The sequence below is a fragment of the Pezoporus wallicus genome, unplaced genomic scaffold (assembly GCF_028554395.1).
Source record: "Pezoporus wallicus isolate ANWC-B61680 ecotype Strahan unplaced genomic scaffold, APGP_CSIRO_Pwel_v1 contig_8705, whole genome shotgun sequence".
Classification (NCBI taxonomy): Eukaryota; Metazoa; Chordata; class Aves; order Psittaciformes; family Psittacidae; genus Pezoporus; species Pezoporus wallicus.
In genome coordinates, this window is record NW_026638439.1 from 3,584,314 (window position 1) to 3,609,353 (window position 25,040).

Below are 25,040 nucleotides of genomic sequence, written 5' to 3' on the forward strand. Positions count from 1 at the left end.
CAACCTGAAGCTTGAGCTTTGGACACTGTAAAAAGTGGTGCATCAAACCCAGTGCCAGTTAAATCATGTTTGGGTTCTTGTTGGAATGTCACAGAGTACCCTGTCATTTTGTTTTAGCAACTTGTCCTTCCAAATGCGCAGTTCGCCTTATGGCATGCCAGCAGTAAAAATGTCACTTACAATAATTACTTTTTGGTGAAAATGCTTGCTGACTTCCTACCTTCAAGCTGTTTTTTACACAGTGGGGAGATAATAAGAAATGACTTTATCCTGACTGCTCAAATGAACACTAAATGGAATTTAGGTTATTATTACTGCAGATAGAGGACTCTGCACTGAAATTTAAATAGTGGATCAGATAAACTACAGAGATTTGTCTCTGGAAATTACAGTGGATCTGCTTTTTCAATCCACTTCGCTCTGGAACTTTAGACAGCTGTTGTCTGCCTGCTGTCTTTAGAATATCATATTTTTCATAATCCTTTTAGAGGCCTCTGAATACCTTCTGTGTTTTGCCTGGTCTTCCCCAGCTATGCCGTGTTTGGTACCTCGTTCCCCAGGAGTCCTTTTGCAGTTTATTAGCTAAGCTTGTGTTTGCAACAGCAGTTGGGCAGTTTATTCTCCTAGTGGTTCCTGAGCTGCAAAAGTGCGGAGTGCTCTTTATACACAGGCGAGTGTGCTGGGAGGAGAGGCTCCGTGCCTTGAGCTTGTGTTTGATGCTTGCAGATTCAGATGCCATTGTTCAGACCTTTGCTCTGAAGTTTTGGTTACAGTTGGATGTAAAGTCAGTTTGCTGCCATGGGCGTAGGAGCTGAGGTAGGGTATGAGCAAAAGTGTCAGACCTGCAGCTCTTGAAATGCATACAGGCAATTCCACTGGAGGAATCTGCCTATGCTGGCAGACAGCAGCGGGATGCCTCTGGGACTGGTGAAACCATATCCGTGTCTCAACACTGCTCTGTCATCTGGATACCTCTTTTGAGAGGGATACATCCGGTACTGGTGTCATGTAGACATCTGTGATTTTCCAGGGAGGTTGTAGCAGGCGTCACCTTAATTCTTTGCATCTGAGATGTCCTGAGCTTCCGAAGGAGCATCCAGAGTGCTGTGAATCTGAGCTATACCACTGCTTTCATATGGAGAGCAAAGTCAGATTGCTTTGAGTTCCTGTACATCACAAAAATGGTCCTTCTTGATTGGTACCGTGCAGTTTCGCAGAGTATAATTGAAAGTCTCTGACTGTTGAGCTCCTGCAACTGAACAGGTGATGCTGTGCTGTAATGGGGGACCCCAGTGCAGCCCATGGTTTGTTACACCCTACGGGGATTTTGTCATGTTACAATGGCAAAACATGATCAGACCTCGTAGAAGAATGTGTCAGGCTGATGCTGTTGGGGAAAGTGGTTTCAGGTAATTTGCAGGAGACATTAGGATAATCACAGTCCAAAATGTTCTACAGGCAGTGTTTGAGCAATTCAGGATCCAGGACCCAGTACTGGGGACCTGACCCCATTGTGGGAGTGGGAAGTCTTGTCATTGAAGAAGAGTAAGAAAAGCTGATGTTAAGTTCAGGAAAACCACCATAACCAATGAACTGAGACTGGAAACTCTATTTTCAGCCTTCCTCACATTTCCATGACACTGTTGTAATAGAACCTATGGGGAAGGTGGAGAGGGTGGATGGGACCAAAGCATCATTTAGCTTCATCCATTGTGCTAAGGAGTGCAAGAGCACAAAAGATTTTCTGTGTTCATATAAATGAAGGCAAGGGCAATTTGTTATGGTTCTCAGTGAGTTTTGTAAAATGCTCAGACAGACCCTCATCCTATATGCTGAATTGTTTGTAAGTTTGTTTAGTTTCTTAACTGATAACTAGTAAGGGGTAGAGATGGGCAAGCTGTGATGGTTTGGGGTTTTGTTGCAGTGAGATGGTCGTTCAAGCAGCAATTTTATATTGGGAAAATAGTATTTTAAAAAGAAAATAGAAGGTATTTGTATAATGTTGACTTTGTTTCCATCCATTTATATACCCTCATTTCAGATTATGCATCCCATTCTAGTACTGTAATAGAAAAAAACAAAACTGAAGAATTTCCTGAGTAAGGACCAGGTGTTCTGCCAGGAATGATGTGGTCCCAAGTATGTCTCTTCAGTGTTTGCAAACTGCATCCAGTGTATTTGCCTTTATGAAGATCTGTTTGCCTTCAAAGACTTGAATACTCACCTTCACTGGACAGTCATGGCTCTCTCTAGCTATGTCCATCAGCTGTGAAATAGCCAGTGTTGGTGTTTCAGTTGTCTTTGTGTTTTAGCTATGAATGGAGGCCAGTTGCAGTGGCCAAGTATTTCAGATTGTTGACTCATTTATGCAGACATCACAATTGGTTGGAAGTGCCTCAACTTCCCTATACCCCAGATGTATATTTCGAATTAATAACGTAAGAAATGCATGGTAGTGCCTTTGCCCTTTCATGACCGCAGTGTTAGAAGATTTGGATCACTTAAATGTATTTATTTGAATCTTTAATGCTGTTTGTCAACATCAACCTGTAAGTGCACAAAAGATACACCTGTTTCCCAGCCATTTACAATTGTCATGTTGAACTGTGTCATAATCAAAGCTTAGGTCCTAATGGTCTTCCCACCAAGCTAATGTGGGGACACCCTGTTTCTCCCATCCTCTATAAAGCACAGGGCATGGCTGATGTCTTTGGTTACCTGAGACCTTAAATAAAATCCCAGGTTCTGCAATGACCTTGTTGCTGGTGATGCTTTTGATCTTTCCAGCTCTTTACTTCTAGCACCTTATTCTGGGGCTTTTGCTTCAGGTTTTCAACTGCATACAGGCTGTTGGAAAGCAAAGCAAAACACCCCTTTGGTATAGCAAAGTTTCTCTGGAATTTATTAAAGCAATGCCATCAATAAATGATGGCTGTGGGGTTTGCAGATCCTACAGCCAGCCGTAATGCAGTTTCAGACTTGTATTGACAGAATAATCCCTTCCTCACTAAATACAAACATGTAAACATTCACTGAACATCACTTATTCCCTCTTAAGAAACTGCATCGCTCTTAGGCTAGTGCTGCTCTTCAGTGCAGTCTGGGGTTAAAAAAGCAGAAGGCGTTTTAAAGAACTAAGCTTCCAGTGAATTATTTTCATTGGAAATGTTCAATTGCTACTTTGGAAATCTTAATATGTATTTTTCAGATGTCCTGAATTTGTTCCTTTGTCCTGGGAGGAACTTGAGAGAAATGAATACAGACAAATTATTTCATAAACCATGCAAAATGGCTGTGGATTGACAGTTAAATCTGTAACAGTGAATACATTCAATTTTCCCCTTTGTTCTGTCAGCAGTCACTTGCACTCTAAATGTCTATTTAATTTTTTAAGTAGATTACCAGGAAATGTTTGCATTATTTGATTATTGAATTTACTTTTCCAAATAATGGATCTTTTCCTCAAATATTTATGTGGTATTGAAACCGTTTTTGCATCAGGGAGCAATGCTGAAAATGAATGGGGACCATATTTTGAGTGATTTGGAGTATATGTGCAGAATGTCTCATCTGAAATCACTGTACACTTGTGTTGCGTTGGGGGAAGAAAAGCAGTTTGTCATCTGTACTGCTTTCCAAAATTAGAGTCAGATAATCCCACCTTTTTGAGTAAATAAGGAGCAGATTGGCCTGAAAAATGAAATGCAAGTAAGCTCTTGATATGTGATATAAAAAATAAATAAGCTAATATGTGAACAACATAGAGCATTTTAGTGATAGATGATAGCAGAGATTACCTTTGTTGTTTACATAATTAGGCTGGGCAGGGAAAGGAGAGGGAGAAAGCAGCATTCAGCAATGCTTTGTTTAGTCCTGTGTGGTTGGGGGCTTGGGGGGGGTTGGATTTTTCCTGCGCTCCGTGTGTGCATGTGCTTTGCAGTGCACGGATGAGGAATTGTATAGGAAATTTGCAGCTGCTCTAGTTATTCAGTAAGATTTGTATAAGCTGGCACAAGGGACAAAATTAGAGGGAACTTGAACGAGTGCCGTGCAGTTTATTAGCTAGGCAGCCATAATTTTGACCTTGCTGTGGGTTAAAGGACACAGACCTGAGAAGAAATCTGTTTATCATGGAGGGAATTCATGCCGTCCCTGACAGTGTACAGTGAACAAGATGGATGATCTGCCAAATTGGTCCCTCGCATGGGTGAATCAGGGCAAATTTACAGTACAATTCCTTTGCTGCTCCTGGTACAAAAATAACATTTGCTGGGGTTTGTATTCAGTTGCATGATGACCTGGGGTGAACAGAGAGAAGAAATCAGATTTGTAGGATCCCTATTACCTTAAAGATTTATATGCACCTTGCTTTCCTTTTATGTCTGCCTCTTTTGCATCTCTCATAAAGCGCTAAGGAAAAAGTCCAGTTGCTTGCTTTGAGAAAGCAACTTTATGTAGGAGTGTCAGGAAACCTCTCCAAAATGCAGCGTCTTTGAAAGCTTCTGTTACCTTGAACAACACAATTACACTATGCTCCCCGCTCCATGTGGACCCCACTTCTGTAGCATTTTCCTTTAGTGTTTGGGATATGCTTCCATGCTGCACAAGCTGCATGTGCTGTAATGGTTTGACAATACTCTCCATAACAAACAAACTTGAGAAATAGTGAAATTTGCTGTTAGTGACAGGAGCTGATGCTGCAGAGTGAGCCTCTCTTATAGCTGTGTTGCCATGCTCAGAAAACAGTTCTGTTAGAGGGACTAAGTTTTTGATGGGGACTGGCCTCATCCTGTACCGTTGAGAGCCTTGTAAGCTGCCTCCAGAGAGCTCGAGACAAATCCACTGATGTATGAATCTGATACACGTGCGATTAACCGTGTCAAGTAATGAGATGTGAGACAGCAAGGAGGAGGAGGAGGCAGGCCCACAAAAATGGGGGAGAAATTGCATGTGCTCTTTATCTTTGGAAGGGAATTGTTCTTCTAAACCACATTGTCTACGTGTTGTTACTTGAAAACATGTTTAGACTGTGCCCTTAGATGTCTGGATTTTCAGCATAAGCTCCGTTCCATTAGAGGTAACTGTGAATTTATTAGGGGGAAACAACATTTTGTACAGAGCCTATTTTTGTTGGCAAATTAACAGATTCAGAAAGCTTTCTTTTAAACAGAGTGTCACAATAACAGATTTGGGTGTCTCCTGATCCACTGGCTATCTTTATGTTGGGTTCTCAAACACGTTAATTAATACACCATAATTACAAACTGCATTTTAATCTTGTTATTTCTAGGCAAAGAGAAGTGCAAAAATGTGATGCGAGTGATAAGAAACAAAATGAAATCAGTAGCGCTCTGCAGCTACAAAGTTGTACCACTGGTAGAAAATCCCTCATTGACACTACAAAATAGTAGCTGAGTGAGTTTTCTTACAAGCCACAGAAGGAGGCTTAAACCAGTCTAAAAATGGGAGATTTTAAAGCATCCTTACACAAAAAAAATGTTGTGGAAAGCAGAACTCTGAGATTTCCTGAGCAAGGAGATTTCTTGCAAACTTCAGGACTATTTTGCTTCAATTTCTCCTGATTTTTATTTGTATTTGTACATCTTGTCTGTATGAGAAAGCAGAGATGACTCAAGATAAAATTAGAAAATAATTCTGTTTTTAAAAAGAGGCTTTTTAGTAACCAAGTCATAACAAGTAGTATTTTGCATACTTAGGCATTTCTTTAAGGAGGTAGAATATAAATGAGAAGGCAAGTTAAATATCCCGCAATCAAAACATTACAATTATGCTAAAGTGGGGGCTTTTTTCTTCTTTTAATTACAGAAAGCACTCCAAAGACTTCTGCTAGTTGCAGTCCTGCTCCTGAATCTCCCATGAGTTCCAGTGAATCAGTGAAGAGCCTGACTGAATTGGTACAGCAGCCCTGTCCCACTATAGAGACAAGTAAGGATGGCAAATCCCAGGAATCCAGCGAGCCACCTGCTTCTGAATCCCAATCTACAACACCTCTGCCGCTGTCGGGCCACTCAGCACTCAGCATTCAAGAACTGGTTGCTATGTCCCCTGAGCTGGATACCTATGGCATCACAAAGAGGGTCAAAGAAGTGCTAACGGACAACAATCTTGGTAAATCACTTTATTCTCATTTCTTGACCAAAATGAGTGTTCGTGCTTTTATTTTTAAGCTGCATTTCAGTAGATGTTCACAAGAATACTTGGGTTAGACTCTGGCCTAAGCTTTAACCTGTTAAAAAGATCTTTTTATATTCTTTTTCTTTTCAAACTGGTAGAAAAATCCTTGCAGATTGTCACACTGTATTTAAAAAACATCATCATACCCCTGTTCCTCTTAACCTCTGCTTCTGGCTCACCAGCCGGATGCTGCTCCCAGCTACCTGAATACAGTCCAGCAGGCCATCAAGAAGACCAGAACCCCAAAGACAGGGAGATGTCCCCTTCAGAAATGCTGTTTTCCCCATGCTTATAGATGGAAGGCCACTACATTTTAGGCACAGCTGCATTAGAGGAGTCCAGTGTGATCAGAGAGGAGGGAGGTGCATCACAAGCAAAAATGTAGCGTACCTGTAGAGCTAGTAGGGTGAATTCAGACTCAGTTGAGGTTTAGGTGAACCTGTAGGGAAGTACATGGGGCCATTCAGTTATTTTGCTTTGAGATGTGCAAACCTAAGGCTGCTTTTGTTTACAGATGAGGTTTTGGGTGTCAAATTAAGTGTAATGTTGACATGACTGTGTATTTGGAATAGTCAAAGGGAATAACCTAATCTGAGTATGGGAAATCCAGGCTTAATACTGCCACTCTGCCTCCAAATCACTAGTTCTTCATATGTGTTTAACACTTGCTTCCCTCGCAAGGCTTTGGAAAGCTTTGGGAATCCATTGAAGTCTCTAGTGGGAAGCCAGTAAGGCTGCCCCAGTGTTACCTGTACATGCTTCTGGGGCTTAGCATGGGCTTCACTTCACTTGTGTTTAGATGTCCAAACCAGATGTTTGGTACTCTCCAGGGATAACCAGTTGCTCTCCAGTGACTAGAGATGGGACCAGAAAGATAAGTTTAGGTTTAGACTGCTGGTGATCCTTATATGAGAAGAACTTCATCCATATCAAGTGAACTGTTACAACTGTATAAGTAAAAACTCCTTTATTTGAGTACATAGGGAAGCTTTTTTCAGCTAGGCACAGAATACTGTCAGATATGTTTTTAAGGGGAAGAACACTGGGATGGAGGAGGTTGCAAATTCTCATTTAACATAATTTAGGAAGAAAAGAAAATGTCCCTGATCATGGGCATACCCTGATGAAATGGTGTTCCACTGAACCCCGCAGAATTACTTGCTTGTGAGCGTTTGCATGGGCACACTGTGGTTGCTTGGTCAGTGGAGGTAACGTAGAGATGAAGCCACAGGTCATGGTAAGGGTTTGCAGGTTCAAGCCCCTAGATTTTGGGCAAAATGCTGTTGAGTGCTGTACCTGCTCTGGTGCTCCAGAGAGGTTTGTAAAAGTATTTTTGTTGACCTTTGCTTTGATGCCATTTTTACTTAGTCTTTTTTATTTCCCATGATTTTTGTTTTCCTACAGTGTGGCTGACAAGCCTAAAAAGCAGCAGAAGAGCCAGGAAATGTGCCCCAAACTCTGCATTAGGTGTGGAACCAGTTTCAATGTCTCCTTTTGCGCCCGCAGTGTGCTAGTGCACCAGATTGTCTCGGTGCACAGGTTTCTCTCTCTTAGGCCACAGGGCCTTGTGAACCTGGCCTAGGCAACTGGTGGTGGCTCAGTTGTTCCAGTAACACCAGCCAGTAAAGACCATGGTTGTGCAAAAAACCATTCACGATGTGTTTGGTGGGTCTCTCCTCCCATGCCTTTTAACATTGATTCAACAATCACCATTTGGTGACAGTGTTAATGCTGAGATGTTGCTGGTATTCCTCATCCCAAATGTCATAGTATTACCAGTGATTCCCTGCTGGGTAACATGTAACTTGGAGAGGAAAGCAAATGCAGTGAGCTATTGAAGGATTGCAGTGATGGGGATTTAGCAGAAAGGGACAGGACTAACCATGAAACCAGCATAATTTACCATAAAGAGGGTTTATCCATGAGGAGTTACATCAGTGGGAACAGTTATGAAGGATATTAGGGTGAAAGATGGGGAAAATTAGCAGGAGTTTTAGGAAATCTATGCTTAAAAATATTCCAGTTATTAATAGCGCTCTGATGAAGATGGAGTGTGATATACCTGCTACCTCCTGAGAATGATTTCTGACACGTTCCCCATTACCTTCGGAGTGATTCAGGTGCTTCATCCTGTCCTGCCATATCCTGAGATACAATAATGACACCTTTAGCTTTGCTCTTAACACCTAGAGAACATGATTATTACCTCCTTCCAAGTACGCATTTTTGATGTTTAGGCTGTAGTCTGAAGTTCGTTTCCTTCAGCAGCAAATCTGTGCTTATATTCCTGCTCATGTGGCCACACAGCAAACCAGAGCAGTTGGTCTGAGTCAAAAGAGGCCCTTTTATTCTCAGTAAGTTGGTTTGACTTGGATCAGTTCTTTGCTCTGTTTTACTGGGCAGCCACATGGGCAGTCGCAGTGGGCACCCTGGCACTGCACAGCGGCTGTCGGAGCTCATCGCACTGCAGCCAGAGCCCAGCCTGGGGTTAGAAACTGTTAGAAACATTAAAGGGAAGTTATTTAGGAAGGCACATGAAAAGATTTTTAAGGTAGCTGTCTTATCTTGCTAATAGCTGGCAGGTTTAAAGGTAAATGGATGAGGCCTTACTGGTGTTTTTCAGAACAAACAGGGAGTAGGTTAACTCTGCAATACGCATGATCGAAAATTGGCTCTGAATTAATTCTTTTGTCTGATTTTCCTGATGTTGAGGGTAGTGGAAAATCACTTATTACTTAGGAACTTAAGTGAATTCTGAGTTCAGGTTTCTGTTCAGTCTCTGAGAACCATTTCCAGGGTTAGTTTAGGGTTTAGTAGCAGACTGTGTCACGTTAGCCCTTTGTTTCCCCTTTCTGCGTTTCATTGTCTCAGCTGCTTCCTCCAAAAGCTCTGCAGACCCACCTGCCCGTTGCATCTTCATGGACATTCTGCAGCTTCTGACTGCTCCCGCATTCCCTCTTTTCTCCATACAAGTGAAAAAAAATCACCAGGGCAAAAGCCTTGGGATGTTTCTTTAAAGAGGAGGAGGAGATCCATGGAGTTAAGCACAGGGGGGTGGGTCTATAGAGCAGGTATTTTCCATGACCTGTTTTGTCAGGATCTGGCAAGAGCTGATGGTGCTTTTGTTAGTGTGGGAGTGTCCTGTACAGCTGTAGGAGCACAAGTCCCCACCTATCCACATTGTCCCTTAGGGATCTTATTTGTTGCCACTGGGTAAGAGGTGCTGGCCTCGCTAGGCAGTGAAGAAAAAGAATTCTGCTGTGTGTTAGTGTGGGCATTCAGGAGCTACCGATCAGACACAAGACCCTGAGGCCTAAACCTGGTCAGTATGGAGAGATCTTTGTGTTACCTTGAAAATACATGATAGCTGTGCTTCTATCAGGAATCACAGGCGGTGACTTGGATGACTTCAGGCTCCATCTTGTAACAAAAAACTGTCGTGTACAAAGTAGTTCAGCTTAGGAAGAAAACTGAAGTGAAGGGGTTTAGAAAAGCAGCTGTACGGCAGGGTTTGGGCTGCACAGGCATTTTCCACAGTCTTTGGTAAGTTAGAGCTTAACCATGTAAAACTAGTGTTACCAATGCGCATACAAATGTTGTACATTGAAAAACATATGCAGTTCTTGCTATGCTAGATGATAACATTTAGAAGGAGAATTAAAATCAAGTATTCTTAACTAGAAGTACTGTAGAAGCTGTAAAAAATAAAGCTGTTACATTGTAAAATGTGGTTATCTGTAGCTGGTAAGACACAGTTAGAACACCACAGATAGTACAACACAAAATATGTACATGTGCCTTGGAGGACACTTATATGACCATTGCTGAATGCAGGGGGGTGCATTGGTCCCTATTGCTTGAAACGTTTGGACTGCCCTGTTGGGATGAAGCTGTTGCACTACCCTCCTGCATAAGAGCTAAGTAGCCTCACTGCTCTCACTAGTTGCCTGCCTAGCTAAAAGTTCAGTTTATTTTTAATCTCATTCATTGTATTTTTTGCACACTGTTTCCCTGTAAGGTCCCACTCCCCAGATGTGTTGAGCTCCCCCCTTTGCCACAGTCAGATCCTAAGGATTTAACTAAAGCTCAATATTTACACATTTAGTGGGGGGCAGAGCTTTTATTCTTCTAAATGTTTCTCTTGGGTTTTCAAGCAATTCTGAAGTAAGAATAATTGATGAATGATCTCGTAGACGTGTTCTGTCTTTATAACTATGAAGAGAGCCTCGTCTCTCAGCTGAATGAATTCATGCGATTTTCAATCTCGTATTAGGTCAGCGTTTGTTTGGGGAGACAATCCTAGGGCTAACACAAGGCTCTGTCTCAGACCTTCTGGCTCGCCCGAAGCCCTGGCACAAGCTGAGTTTGAAGGGACGGGAACCCTTTGTCCGCATGCAGCTGTGGCTGAACGATCCCAACAACGTGGAGAAGCTGATGGATATGAAACGAATGGAGAAAAAAGGTAACTTGGAGCAGAACTGCTGACTCAGGCTTTCCATTTTTTCAGAGATGACCGTGTCTTTTAAAATTCTCCATAAATAGTATAGAGGCAGCATTGATCCAGCGTTATGAAGGTTATGCAAAAGGACTTCCTGACAGCTTTTCATAGCTGTATTTGATGCTAGCTCAAGCAGATACATCTCGACAAAAAGCCAAACAAAAAAACAACCCCAAACCCTGAATATTCACCAGCTGTCATGAAATCAGTGCTATATTCTCCTATAGATTAATCACTGAGGCCCCAGTGTATCACTGATAACTTGCCTTACCAAATGAGAAATGTGAGTTTGGGAGCTGACTTTGGGTTGTTAGTTAATAGTACTGCAGCTGGTCACAGATGTTGGGCTGGAAGAACTGTGCATTGATTCCCAAGAGAACTTCTTGCCAGTCCTGCAGTGATGGTCACTAGGAGGAAAGAAAAATGCAGTCTTTATAAAAGGGTATTTGAGAATAATTGAATTTCTGGCCTTTATAGGGATAGAGGAAGCTGATTGTGTTAATACATGATCACAAAAACCGGGTAGGTCATGAGTATGTACCTGTGAGACACCTCAGTTGTTATTGGGTATCTTGGTAAAGAGCATATCCTGAAATTTTATCTTGCTCTCTATAAATCCATTACTAAAACCCAGTGGTTATGCAGAGCCCTGGTTTTAGTACATTCATGTGATGTTACAAGAGCAACTGAGAGGCTGCCATTATCAGCAGTTAACTAATTAATGATATATACATCTCTCAAGTTAGCCCTTAATGATATTAGTACAGACAGCATTAATCGTGTGCACTGAAAGCACTGCTGTTGACTGATGTCCTGAAAGCATTAACACATCTGATCAAGAACTTTATGATTATATTTAAAACTGCAGGGAGGGAGCTTCTGGAAAAATTGTAGTTTTGCATGCTTTTAAGAACAAATTCAAATCCTTGTCATAGTAACCAGTATAATACAATGCAGAGCAGTATCTTACCACAAATTGTGTGTGATCTTCCATTGGGAGTAAAATCCACTTGGGTTTTCCACCTACAGCTGTAAACCAAAGGGAACCATGATGGGTTTTGCTGTGTTAGAGACATGGCAGAAATAAACTTGTCAGCTAGCTGGATTTTTGTAGCCTCAAAGAGAATATTGTCCATAATGCAGGAAAATAAAATACAAATAATTTAAAAGTAGTACTGACAATATCCTTTCAAAACTATTTTCTAAACTGGATTCTTATCAAATCCTGTGCAATACATGTACTCTAGAGATGGCACCTGAATAGAGATAAGGCAATATATCATTGAGACTCTGTACTGAGCTCCTGGACTGTGTAAGTGCTGTCCTCATAGCAGAGCAGTCTAAAGTGAATTCAAGCCTCTCTTTTCTGCAGAATCCTTTCATGCAGATAAGGATCCTGTGATTTAACCTTTTGAATGGCTCTAGAGCCACATTAAGAATTTAACTTTCCCTTCAGCTAGTGGTGGTTAAAGAACAATGCAACTGTAGCTGCTACCAGTGAAACATTATTATCAATTATTTCTCTGCCACACTTTATTAAGGGAGTAAATTAATAATTATGATAAAGGTGAGGTGCATAGATCTCTTTTTCTGTTCTCTAGTCTGAAGTTTGTGCTGTAAATGTCCATTTTGAGAGGCTCTGAAAATGTGCAGTGTACATTAACTAACCTCTTTGGAGGAAGCCAAGGGTTCACGCTCACTAGGCTGAGATACCCTACACCACCTTTCCAGCCTTGGAGGAGCTCATTCCTCCTCCTTACAACCTCCTGGTGTGTGTGCTGCTGGTAACATCACACTGCTCACAGAACAGTACTGAATCCTGCTGTCAGGAGAAAATTTAATTCCCTTTATTTCCCCATTATTTCACTTTTTAATAATCTTGTTCAATACAGCATAAGATAAAAATGATATTAAAAGGGGCTCTGTTTTACCTCGGTGGGCAGCCACGAGTTCTGCAATAGCGTCTGCTGCTTCTGTAGCTGAGCGCATGCTGGGGAGTCTTCCCAGAGGGATGCAGAGATGCTGGGTTGGCAACAGCAGCGGGGAAAAAAGGCAGTAAAACTGGGGATAGAGCTGGCCTTGACAAGGTGGGCTGAGACCCAGCTCCAGGCCTTCACCCAAATTACATCTGGATGGGGGTTTTTCATAGGTTTCCTGAGAAGGGGAGACCGATCACAGGCAAAAAATCAGACTTCTCCAGAAATAAAGTGTGTTTGTGCCTTGGATTCCAGTTTGAGCTTTGCTGTCACTGCAAATGTGCTGAATGATCTCCTTATGTTGTCTACACGCAGCACATATGTTTAAAATAAGAATTAGAAAGGAAAAGCTTTTATAAACGTCATCTAAAGTTTCCAGAGACCACCATTAAATCCAAAAGCTTGGGTGCTAGTTCAGCATGTGAAGTGCCACAATTGTGCCTTTGGCCTCCTGTGTTCTGATAATATATAATCCTGCAGGAATACAGTTGCTTATGACAGAACAGTGGGACATCCTCCTCTCTATTTTTATGTTAAGGAAATACGTGCATTTATATAATTTATTGCATTCATGTGAGAGACCCCCAAATCAGCCATTGCACCTTTTGTGATCCCAGTGTGAGGTTACAAAAGCAGAGGTGGGTGTTAGGGCATGATATCTTTCCCAAGGTATCACTGCTCCGTGCTGACCTCAGCAGTCTAAAGATGGGAGCTCTGACCTGCCAAAAATGCCATCCTTTGGAGAGCAGAGAAAGCAGAGATTCAGAGCATCCTGATGCATGGGTGTCTCGTGTTAACTCAGTCGCCTGACTGAATTCCAGAAGCTCCAGTTAGAGATAGCCTAAACACCTTTTACATCTTCCATGCAAGGTTCTGGTTTGTCTCATGGCCTCCTTTAAGCTGCTGCACGTTGCTGAAGTGATACATGCTGGTTTTCAGACCTCTTGGTTGTGCTATTAAAGGAGACAAGGAAACCTTGTGTGTAGTTTGTATGTCCATACAAGTTTGAAGTAACACCTAGGAGGCTTTGAGATGAAGTACCTTATATAAATGTGAGGTTTTATTGCTGGAGTGATTAATTCCATGGTTGAAGGTTGTAACAGTTCCTTGAAGGCTGCAAAAATAAGGCAAACAGGTCCCACTGAAATAATGCATTTACTTGAGGTCACTTTGCAGTTCTGCATCCAGTTGGAACAACTTAAATAAACACCAAAACACAATTTTGCTTTTTATGGTTATTTCAAATGCATGCAGGACTGTATCGTGGCAGAGTGATGGATCATGAGCAACACACGTTCTGTTCCATATCAGTGATCTTACACAGTAGGCAATCCACAGGTAATCTGTCATATTCACGAAAACCAAAATGAGAGTCATGCAGATACCCCCAGAGGTTACAGAATGTGTTCAAAATTCACTTCAGTGATAGTGAGACACAGTGTAAAATGGTCCCACTGGACATAACTACTGTATAAAGGACAGGATAGTGAACCCACTGGAGACACAAAACCTGGCCAGTCCGTCAGGAGCTCTGCCAGAAGAAGTTGACTTGGGTGAGAAGGGCTTTGAACACGCAGTTTATTGGATTGCATTGAATTTTCATTCTTTGTGCACCCTCAGCCTAAAGGCAGAGCTGTGGGGAGAGAGACATTTATTTCTTGAAGAATTTGGTTGCTGACCAGTGCAACGTGCCCTGTGTTGGTGCCTGGCTCTCATGGGAGCTCCTGGAGATTTAGTGCCTGCTGGATTGATGTCAGGCTGGTGTAATCTGGAATTTAATAGCCAAGGTTATCAAATTGCAGCTCTTGAATACCTCAACTCTTAAATATCTAGAAGGTATTTATCAGAACATTAAAGGTTTTATTGACAAGACTCATCTATGTTTGCTGGTTTCAGCCCCCTCATTAGCAATGCTTGAGCACAATACTGCCAGGTGCAGGAAATCCCACCTCTCTTTGCCCAGTGAAAATCAATCAAGTCAGTGACAGCCTTTGCTGAGACTCTTCCCCTGCAGAATTTGCCAGGATAATTCTGTCCCCATCCAGGAGCAGTCACCGGTGGTATCACAGGCTTCTGCCACCAGCCTCACGGAGCACCATCAGTGCAGCAAGAGCTTTCTTAAATACGTTAATTTTGAATGAGCTTGTGTAAGGGGGGAGGATGCTGTGGGCTGCTTTTCTTTCATAACCTGTCACCGCTATAGGAGATCTGTAGGAAAAGGCAGCAAACGCCTGCCGGGTTATTCAGCCCAGCGCTGGGATCTCTGGGCGCCGGGCGCCATCGTGTGTTGGAGCCGGAGCTGAGGCTGTCTTCAGCTCCCACAGTCTCTCTTGAGAGCTTAAGCGTTAGAGAAACCTTCGCATACACCCGCAGGGTTTAACAACCAAACAAGTTAAGTGCAGCTGTCCTAATCAGGCATTTGTGCGGACGTTCGCCACTCAAAAGAGTGCGTCTGAAATAAGTGCTGTTACCTGAACCCTGTTATTTATGTCCCACGTTGAAAAACCAGAAAACTCTGGCAGGCTTCTAGTGAATTCATCATCTTTTTGTCCCCTTTCTTCTTTTTCTGCCTCTTATATCCTCCCCACATTTGCTTTCCTCTCGCCTCTGACGATGCCCCTTCCTTTCTGCTGTCTCCAAACAGCCCATCCATGCATCCACAACCTGTCATCTTCACATTTATTCCACCGCTCGTGCATTCATTGATTTTGCATTTGTATTCAGCTGGGGCTCATCCAATGTGCTTCTCTTTTCAGCCTACATGAAGCGGCGACACAGCTCTGTTAGTGACAGCCAGTCCTGTGAGTCCTCCTCAGCTGGGATAGACTACAGCCAGGGCGCCAGCCCTCAGCCACAGCACCAGCTCAAGAAGCCCCGGGTGGTGCTGGCACCAGAAGAGAAAGAAGCTCTGAAACGAGCCTACCAGCAAAAGCCATACCCATCACCAAAAACCATTGAGGAACTTGCTACACAGCTCAACTTGAAAACCAGCACCGTGATCAACTGGTTCCACAATTACAGGTAGGAGATCTCCCAGGAGCCCTATTCCTAAAGGATTTATTCTGTTCGCTTGGGCAGGGTGCTGCTGTGCTGTTTCTGCTAGCACTGAGCAGTCATACAAGATGAACAGTTTCAATAGCAGAGAGGTTCTAACTAACAGTGATGCTCCAGACTAATTTTAAGTTATCCCTGAGGAGCAGCAATATTCACATATTGATGTAAGTAATGCTTTTCAACAGAAAGTCTTGCTTTTGGGGTGGGCGTGGATTTAGAGATGTCCACTATTGCATATTTATAAATCCCACTGCAGTAAGCAAGACTGGCATTTCTCACTTGCATATGCACACTCACACAGACATACACTTGCATGTATATACACACATATAGGTGTTTGGTGGGTGTGTTGTGCCTGGGTCAGTTGGTGCGGGGTGCTTGGAAGTGTCCTTTACTGGATGGCACCAGATGCTCCTTCATATTTTCTCACATAAGAGCAAAACCAGGATTTTCTTTTAGATCTTGAGTCCCAGAGCTCTGAAAACAGGCACAATATTTGCTGTATTTCTGGGAAGCTCCACACAGCCGTGAAGGACAGAGAACTGATAACCCTGAAGTCAAGATGTGGGTGCAGATTTATTTATGATAAAATGATTTAGTTATGATTAAATCATTGAGTCCTGCTGAAATGAAATAAGATGGTCTGTTTAGTTCCTTGCTTATATTAGAAGAAATCTTCACCACATTTGAATGATTGAAGCAGGTTTTGGCCCAGAGACATCAATAAAAAGAAGCATTAGAAAGGCACATAAGGATTACAAGGATTTGAATAAACATATTATCACCTGTGTTTAGGATTGGGAATCTTAATTCGTGCAGCATTTTTCTCCAAGAAATTGGTGCTAATGTCTATTGAACAGGCAGAGTGAAGATACCAGATTCAGTACTACTCTGCTCCTTCCCTCGGAGCCAGTAGTGTTCCCAATTAGTCCAGATTGTTTTAGGAAACTGCTAACATTTAAAGGGTGTTTTCCACTTTGTCTCTTCTCAGCTTTAAACAGAGAAGTCACTGAAGCAGGAGCAGCCTGGGTTAATAAGATAGCTTAGAAACACTATGCACAATAGTTAAATAATATTTATCATAAACAACACAAAATTAAGAAATTAGAACCAACAAATAATCATATTTACACTGAATTTCACTGACTTGAATGCACTACAGATGCAGCCTCTTTCACTGCTCGGAGTCCTCCACATGCAGGCCTCTCTTCTGATTCCCACTTCTAGGCAATTATACACAAGTTGGAGGGATGCCTATGAAAATATGTTCCCTTCGGCCTGACAGCAAAATGTGCTGTTCTCACTTAGGCAGACGAGTGCGGGAGCACTGGTGGCATGTGTCATCTTCCTCATTATCATGAGATCTCCTGCTTAGGCGTGCTGCGAGAAAGAGTGACAAGTCATGATTGATCAGCATGTTTAGCCACACCAAGCTATACATGAACGTAGACTAGGTGCTGACAGTTGTATGCAGAATAAAAAATGTATAAACAAGGTGCTGTAAGCTGGTGGGTAGCACCAGCCTCACAGCACTGAGCGGTCTGGACCTGTTCCCAGATGTGCTGCTAAGTTTCCAGGTCTGTAAAGAGAGATTTCAAGCCTGTTTGGATCCCTGGGTGCTCTGAGCAGTTGCCACCACTGGAAAATCAACACATGTGCCTGTTCTTTTCCCCTGTGTAACAATTTTCTTAGTTTTCATGCATGAAGTACTCTTAAATCATTTGCAGGACACTGCAAAAGAGGTACAGTTACATGTTCTGCTAAGGGAGCAGGGTCTGACTGTTCTGCAGCTCATGTACTGTAAGGAATGGGTACTCCTTCCCTTCTTCATCTTCTCCAGGCCACATTTAACTTTATTTATCTCTTTTATACTCATTCTCAGCCATTTCTTTTCCAAACTGAAGAGTCTTCATACATCAGCAGTTCCACATCTCAGAGCATCTGTTTCTTTAAAATAACTTCAGATAAGGCAGGGTACAAATCTGGAGAAGTTTGTCTTCCTGGTTCTTGGGGAATCCTGTTGCAGCAGTGGTTTTCCTTTGGGATTCAGCCCAAACCTCACTTTCCAAAGGTAATTGCTGAAGTAGAAGCTGCCTTTATATTGACCAGCTGGAAAGTCGACACTAGCATTTATTTTATGCAGCAAAATGAACTTACGAAAACCCCTACACCCTCAGTGGCCAAAGAAATCATTAACTTCAGAATATAAATAGCTATAAAGGATTTTGACATGTCTACAAGCTTCTTCCAGTCTATGGCTTTGCACCCATGCCAATCACATAGCTCTCAGAACATAAAAATAAGGATACTTTACTTTGTAGTAGTGAAGCACATACAGGACGCATTGGAGTTTGAGGCTCTGTTGTCTTAAAAATGGTACAGAAGAGTAAGCGGTGGAGATTTCTGTCCCACTTCACAAGTGGAAACTGGCACATAAACTCAGGGAGGTCACAGAGGTGATGCTACAGAAACATCAGGAAGTAAGTCAGACATTCTTGGATCTTAACTTCATTGCTCTTACTCTGGCCATATTTTTCAATGAACTGTAGTTAACATTGTGCTTGTTTAGATGTGGTGTGAAGGCTTGTACAGGGAACTTCAACATGAGCCCCAAGAGATCTCTGATATTTTGAGCTACACTGATGAATGCCAACAGGATGTGTTATGTTGAGGCCAGCACCTTCCACTGAGAGGAATGCTCTCTGGAGTTTCCTAGCTGCTGTTACCAGATCTTCTTTACCTTAGGGATTTAATTCCTATGTTAATGAGGAGCCAGACTTGACTCCAGAAGCAATACGTTGGGTGTGAATTCTAGGATTGCCACAGGCATCAAGCCTGTATTCTGTGGGGCTGTGGTCAGGTACCCCTTGAGCATGTCATCATTCAGTATCTTGCTGGAACCGAGGTATTTAAAATGCCGTGCAGGCACAAAGCTCTTACCATTTCCTCTCCTGAGTTGGGGGAATGTTACAGAAGCAGTGTGTTCTGGATCAATGTCCATGTAGGGCGATTATAGGCATAAATAGAGCCTGATAATCAGTGTTGCAGGATGCATGCAATTAATGGTAATAGAAAATTAATGTTAGCACCTGTGGTCCTCTGTTAGGTGAATAATACTCTCCTAGGGAAAATTACAGACCCTGTAAATCCTTCAAAAGTGTAGAGTCAGCAAGTTCTGCTGAAATACTCTGTTGCATTTCAAGTAAGTCAATAATATCATTAGCTTCAAAAGCAGTATTCAGATGGTGTTCTGCATTTATCCTAATTTTTCTCCATTGTGTGCTGTCTTCCATAGCACATTTAGGGAAAATGAAAAATTCATACAGGCATCAGCACTGGGACAGCATTTCACTTGTGATTTGCGAGACCCTTAGCAGTTCTTCCTGGCTGAAACAGTGTTATTTTCACTCTGAAACATAAAGTTTTGCTAAACTCTCCCTGTGTCTGTACTCTGGTCCCTGACCTGAAGTCACTGAGGCTCTCTCTTGGTTGCAAACTGGGACCTGAACAGTGGTCATAACCTCTCCCACTGACAGAGCAGTACAGAAGAAGAGTTAGCCATGACCCTGAGATTATTTCATAAGCTATTCTGTACTTGTGTGCATAGTGGGAGCTTCTAAACAGAGAAGGAAGTGAGAGAGAACCAAGTTAAATGGCAAAGGTAGTGTGTTTGGGGTATTACCGCACGCTTCAAGCAATAGGTGGCACAAGGTGGCACATTGGGCAGTTTTAAGCACACATGGAGCACATTAATTCTTTTGAAATGCACTGCTTGCCTTGTCACTATTCATGTTCTGAAATGGACTTTCTGAATAAAAATGTGAGGCAGAAGTCAGACGAGCTCATAGACTGATAACCTGTCAAAGGTGTGCTTCCCCAGAGCACATTCAGAACAATGGGCTTTGTTTCGTCTTCATTCCTCCTTGGTGAACCAGGAGAACACCAAGGGGATTATCCATTTTCCTCGTTTGTGTTTTGTTTAGGCAAATTGGAGCTCATTTCTAGTAGAAATCCAAATTGCTTTGTATTTACAAACTGTTTTCTTCTGGTTCTACTAGAAATGTATTTGTGTTTTTAAAATCATCCCTTTTCTGGTCCAGCGGTTGCAAAGTTTTATCTTCCTGATGTTAGACTTCACGAGAATGGGAGACTGCAGAGCCTTTCATCTCTGTCCCTTAAACCACATCCAGTGCTATAAAAATGGAGCATACAGTTACAAACATTATTGAATTGAAACTTGCAAAAATGGGGAAGATGATCTCTCATTGGTTTTCACCAATCATTTTAAGTACAAATTGATTATCTGCATGAGGTTTGCGTTTTTGCTTCGTTCCATAATGCCTGTTGTGGTTCCTAGAAGGGACGGTCATCAGCGTCACATTTACAACAGATAACGACACCCTGGTTGAAGTTAGAAGGTCAGTCTCAACACTGGGCACTGCAGAAGTTACCAAAAATGCCTTAATCTGCTCAAAATCCTGTTTGTGGCTGCTGCCCTCCCACCATGCCATGGAGGACCCAGTGTCCTTCTTCACAGCAGACGTGGCCAGTGAAAATGAACTTCAAAGCATCTTAATAGTATTTCACACTCTTCCAAATGCCTTTTAAGTCAGTCCTTTGGGTTTAGGCTGTGAGTGCTTCCACCTTAGTGCCTGTAGCCTAGGCAAAACGGTGCCTGGGCATTTCAGTGGTGGTGACCCCCAGCCCACTGACCACCCCTCTCCACTGTCTCCTAGGTCTCGCATCCGCCGGGAGCTGTTCATCGAGGAGATCCAAGCTGGGAGCCAGAGCCAGGCTGGGTCGAGCGACTCTCCTTCCGCCAGAAGCAGCAGGGCCGCTCACAGCTCCGAGGGAGACAGCTGCGACGGCGTGGACGCAGAAGGCCCGCCTGAAGGAAAGCCCAGTGGCCCGGAGGCGGATGAGTACAGCAATGCAACCACAAAGTCTCAGGGAGGGCCAGCGGAGTCGGCTTTCGAAGCGGGGGAAGAGGCACTGCAAGGCGCCAGGTCTTCGGAGAAAGCGGAGCCGTTCCAGGCGGAGAGCCTGGAGGACACCGACGACGAGGGCAGGCTCAGAGCACCACGCCAGAGCTCTCCGCCGGCATCGCAGCGCCCGGGAGAAGCTCTGGAGACACTGCCAAACTCTGCCACGGAAGGGGATGCCTCTACCTCAGCTGCCTCCACCTCAGTCCTTACAGGGGAGAGCTCCTACAAGTCAAAAGAAAGTTCAGAGAAAATCTCCAGTGTGCCAAGTACGAGCTCGACGCCGGCCGCAGGCTCGCAGAAAGCCAACTCTCTTCAGAGCTTGTTCGGCTTCTCGGAGGCGGCGAGCTCCAGGAACACGCGAGACAGCTCCTTGAGGAAAAAGAAAGCGGCAAACTTGAACAACATCATCCACCGCTTGGAGAAAGCCGCGAGTCGGGAAGAGGCGGTCGAGTGGGAGTTTTGAGATTAAACCTTGCCCAACTCTGGAGAGCTGGGAAGTGAAACTGGACCTCTACTGGTTTTATTGTGTTGCGCACTTAACCGCCCTGCGGGCCACAGGGCAAAAACGCCATAGGCCAAGGTGCATATAGAAAACAAAAAAAGGAGCGTTAAGCCCAATTTATGTTTGTTGTTTTCGAGGAAGAAAACTGAAATGTGTAGTCAAGCTTTTTTGTACCCTGAAGTGTTTTTATTATTGCCCTAAAGTGATTTCCACAGTTTCTGGAATAACTCATACAGCTTTGCCTTGTGCCCTCCTCTTTGGTGTGGGCTTTAAAAAAAAAGAGAGAGAAAAAAGAAAAAACAGTAAAAAAAAGACGAAAGAAAAAATCAAACCCACATATTAAAAGGGGGCTTTTTATCTGCCATCTAATGGCGCCAGAGCGATAATACACTATTATCTTCTTAAACCAGGAAAAAAGAAAAAAAAGAAAAAGGGGAGATTTTGCAGAAAAAAAAAAAAAGAAAAAATAAAAAAGTTTTTTGTAGCTGTTCAGTTGCCACTAAGAGATTGCACAGTCAAGCGACTCTAAACACACTAGTTTGGATTCCTACGTATTTTCAAGAAAAAGGAAAAGAAAATCTTGTTTGAAACTTTGAATTAAAAAAAGAAAATAAGAAAAAAAAAAACACATTTACTCCACCTATTTTTTAACAAAAAAACCCAGAAAAAGTCAAAAAGTCACATCAGGAAAATATCTTAATTTGTGGTAGCTGACTTAGTGTTTTCTTGTAAGTGAAATAGAATATTGACACGTAGTGCACATTGTTTCATAGCTTTAACTGATTCTGGTCTTTTGCAGACCAGAATTTGTTTAATACACTCCATTTTAGGCCAAATCAGGACAAAAAAAATAAAATCTGAATCTAGGTATTTTATAATCTGCTTTTTAACCTCTAACCACAGAGCACGCTGATCAGACCTCATATCTAGGAGGTTTAGGAGACAACTTAGAAACAGCATGTACTTGATCATTTCACTTGGTTCCTAGTGTACAGGATTTCCTTTCCGTAAAGACAGAGCGCTCAAAAAACGTTGGCCAGTAACATTTCAGCCTGCTCCTTCGGGACGTATCCCCTATCCCGAAACATTCAGCTTACCTGGAATCGATTAAAACATAGTTCACCTGTACGATTGCTGTCACACACACCACTAAGAGGGGACTGGAGCTGCCTCAGATAGAGACCTTTTCCTGCTGTTGGTGGCCATTTACTGACTCTCTTCCCACCACAAGCACTGATTTTAAATACGTTTTAGTTGTGGGAAGCTTATTTTTGCGTGGATAAAGAGTACATGGCAATGACCAGACGGGCTCTTACCGGGATGGAAACAGCCCAAACTCCAAACCAAAACCTTTGTGCTCGCGAGTCCCAGTCTAGACCATTCTGCCCTGCAGAAACACAGCCTTTTTTCCATTATCTTATGCACAGGTTAGGGCTGATCAAAGTACAAATCAAATTCTAACTTGTCTCTAACTCCTCCTGTTGTCTATATGTATATGCGTGAGCATAGAGGTGTGTGGAAGGATGTGTGTGCGTGAGTGTGTGCGTGCAATTTTATACGTCTGTGTATTTTCTTACGTACTTGTGCACACATAGAGTGCATTACTGCCACCTTTTTTCAATAAGCTGTTTTATCAGTTATGGCTTCTACAAGTTTGCTAATTTAGACTCCTTTATTGCCATATCTTTAAAACTAACAATAGATGATTTCGGAATATATATATATATAAATATATATATTTATATAATTTTTTTTTTTTTTTGCTTATTTATAGGTGCTGTATTTTATTATCTGATTGTTAGGAAGGGATGAAAGGGGGCAAATATTCTTTAGAGGGATAGACTGCCGGCAGTATTGGGTATAATTTACAAGATGTAGTTGTCATACTGTATATTATTGATTGAAGACTTTTTGACCGTATTGTGTATCATTGAACTTTTGTCTTAGGTCAGCATCTTTTTGATGACACTTTAATGGTGCATTCATTACTTCTTAATTTTAATTAATATTACTTTTCTGATTTTGGGGGAGGGAGGGATGGGGAGAGGAGTTCCGACTTTAAAGGTATGTTCCCAATATTACACCTCAGTGTGCTTGTATTAATTCATAAGTAGGATTTTTGACTGTAAGATGTGAAACCACATTTCTTGCATGATGTTTTAGAACTTACGTATTTCATTTACAGTCTCTTAACATGCAACAGCAGCACTTAGTGCAAGTTTTCACAAATTAAGAATCAGTACACTAAAATCAGTCCTTTTCATGATTAAGGAAAGAAGGCTCTAGGAGGCTGAAAGGCAGGGATTTATTTCCTATTTTTACTGCTAGCTGTTTCAGGATACCTCCTTGGGTAACTGGGGACTTGTGATGCAAACCTAAAATTGAGAAACAGAGAGAGCAACTGCCCCTTTGTGTGATGAGGTGAGGAGGCGATTTGTAATAACAGACCCCAGTATGTGACAGCACGTGCTGGAAGCGGTTACGGCTTCTGATCCGGAGTGCAGTTAGTCCACGGGAACAGCCAGCGAGGGAAATAACATGGTGAAGCAAAATGTTACCTCTCTGTATGTGTACAGTGCCCTGGTTTGACTTACAAAGCACAGCTCCATCGATAAATGCACGTCCTAGTAAAAATACACATACCTTAATACAAGTCATAACAAGATGTGTCTCCAGGCAAGAAGCAGAACTTCTCACTGGAAGACACAAATATTTTCTTAAGTTCTTTGTAATTTCTCGTTGTTGTTGTTGTTGTTGTTTGGTTCAGGTTGGGTTTTTTTTATAGGCAATACGCTTGCCAGTCTTTTTCTACTGTCCTTGTCTGCTGATTTGAGATCCAGGTGCTTGATGCAGTCAAGTGGTGACTCTCTGCTTTCTCCATAGGGTTTTTTTCTGTTTGAAGATTTATTTTTGTTCTTTAAATTAATATTCCCCAAACTGTTCTTGTGCCTGTGTCTATATGATTGCATTCCATGATGCTTACTGAGAGCTCTTGCTGCATTATACGACGGCAGAACTGTATTCGTAGGTTGAACGCAAATGCAGCACTTTTAAGGTCAATCTCTCTTCTTAATAAGCAATACGTAAGTGCCTTGAAACTTAGATCTTCTGGATTTTTTCTGTTTATTTTTGTTTTGCTTTTCAGGTTTCCACTAATTCTGTAGGATTCTTTAGCGTCTGCCCAGTTTTTAATGCTGTAATGATTTTTAAAAAGCATATCTGTAGCTTGCCCTAGAGGAACTCTTTCTTTTATAACACTAACTGTTAATTCTAAGCTCCATTATTACATTTGAGTCATGTAATTTTGCTGGATAAAGACAGCATTCATAAGTCAGAAGTCACTCCATCCTGCCAAGGGTTGTCATTGGTCTCTATTACAAAATTAATCAAATAAAATGCTGTCAGTATTTCCTATATTTTTGGCACTTTATTAATGGCTTAGCTCCTTTTGTTGTTTCATATTTAATGATCTGCGTTGAATGTGGATTAGCCTGCTGAGATGCTATTGGGGTGACCTGGCCCATCCTGCGGGGGGTCATTTTGGGTTCCTTTGTGACCACCTTATTTAAGGGCAGGGGCAGACAAGCGCCCTCCATTCAAGCTCATAGGGTTGAAGTGATGTTCCCAGCTGTTTGTTCCCGGCTTTTAGCCAAGGTCACAGCTGCTTTTCTGTTTCAGTGGGAAGTAAAATGGATTAGCTTGAACTACTGCTGAGATTCTCTTGTTGGAGGTGAGGTACCACTGGCTTTCCAAACGGGCAGAGACCTCCCCAGTTTAGAGACTGAACACTGAAAGGTTTTACCTGTATTTCTCATCAAGTGCAGCGTTTG

At 42.4% G+C, this 25,040-nt stretch overlaps 1 protein-coding gene across 10 annotated transcripts in view; it reads left to right on the plus strand.

Annotated features, from left to right (window-relative positions):
* Window positions 1-25,040, plus strand: part of CUX1 (cut like homeobox 1) — a 325,959-nt gene that overhangs the window by 276,006 nt on the left and 24,913 nt on the right. For 5 of the 10 annotated variants that reach the window (XM_057410767.1, XM_057410772.1, XM_057410774.1 and 2 more), the window contains 4 exons: window positions 5,827-6,129; window positions 10,469-10,657; window positions 15,426-15,690; window positions 20,460-21,643. The exons of 1 other annotated variant lie outside the window; for it this stretch is intronic. In XM_057410767.1, coding sequence (XP_057266750.1) covers window positions 5,827-6,129; window positions 10,469-10,657; window positions 15,426-15,690; window positions 20,460-21,171 — 1,469 coding nt within the window. In that variant the 3' untranslated portion in view covers window positions 21,172-21,643. Of the gene's footprint in view, window positions 1-5,826; window positions 6,130-7,599; window positions 7,663-10,468; window positions 10,658-15,425; window positions 15,691-20,459; window positions 21,644-25,040 lie in introns of those variants that run through there. 4 more of the 10 variants (XM_057410770.1, XM_057410771.1, XM_057410775.1 and 1 more) reach the window with 1 other exon arrangement.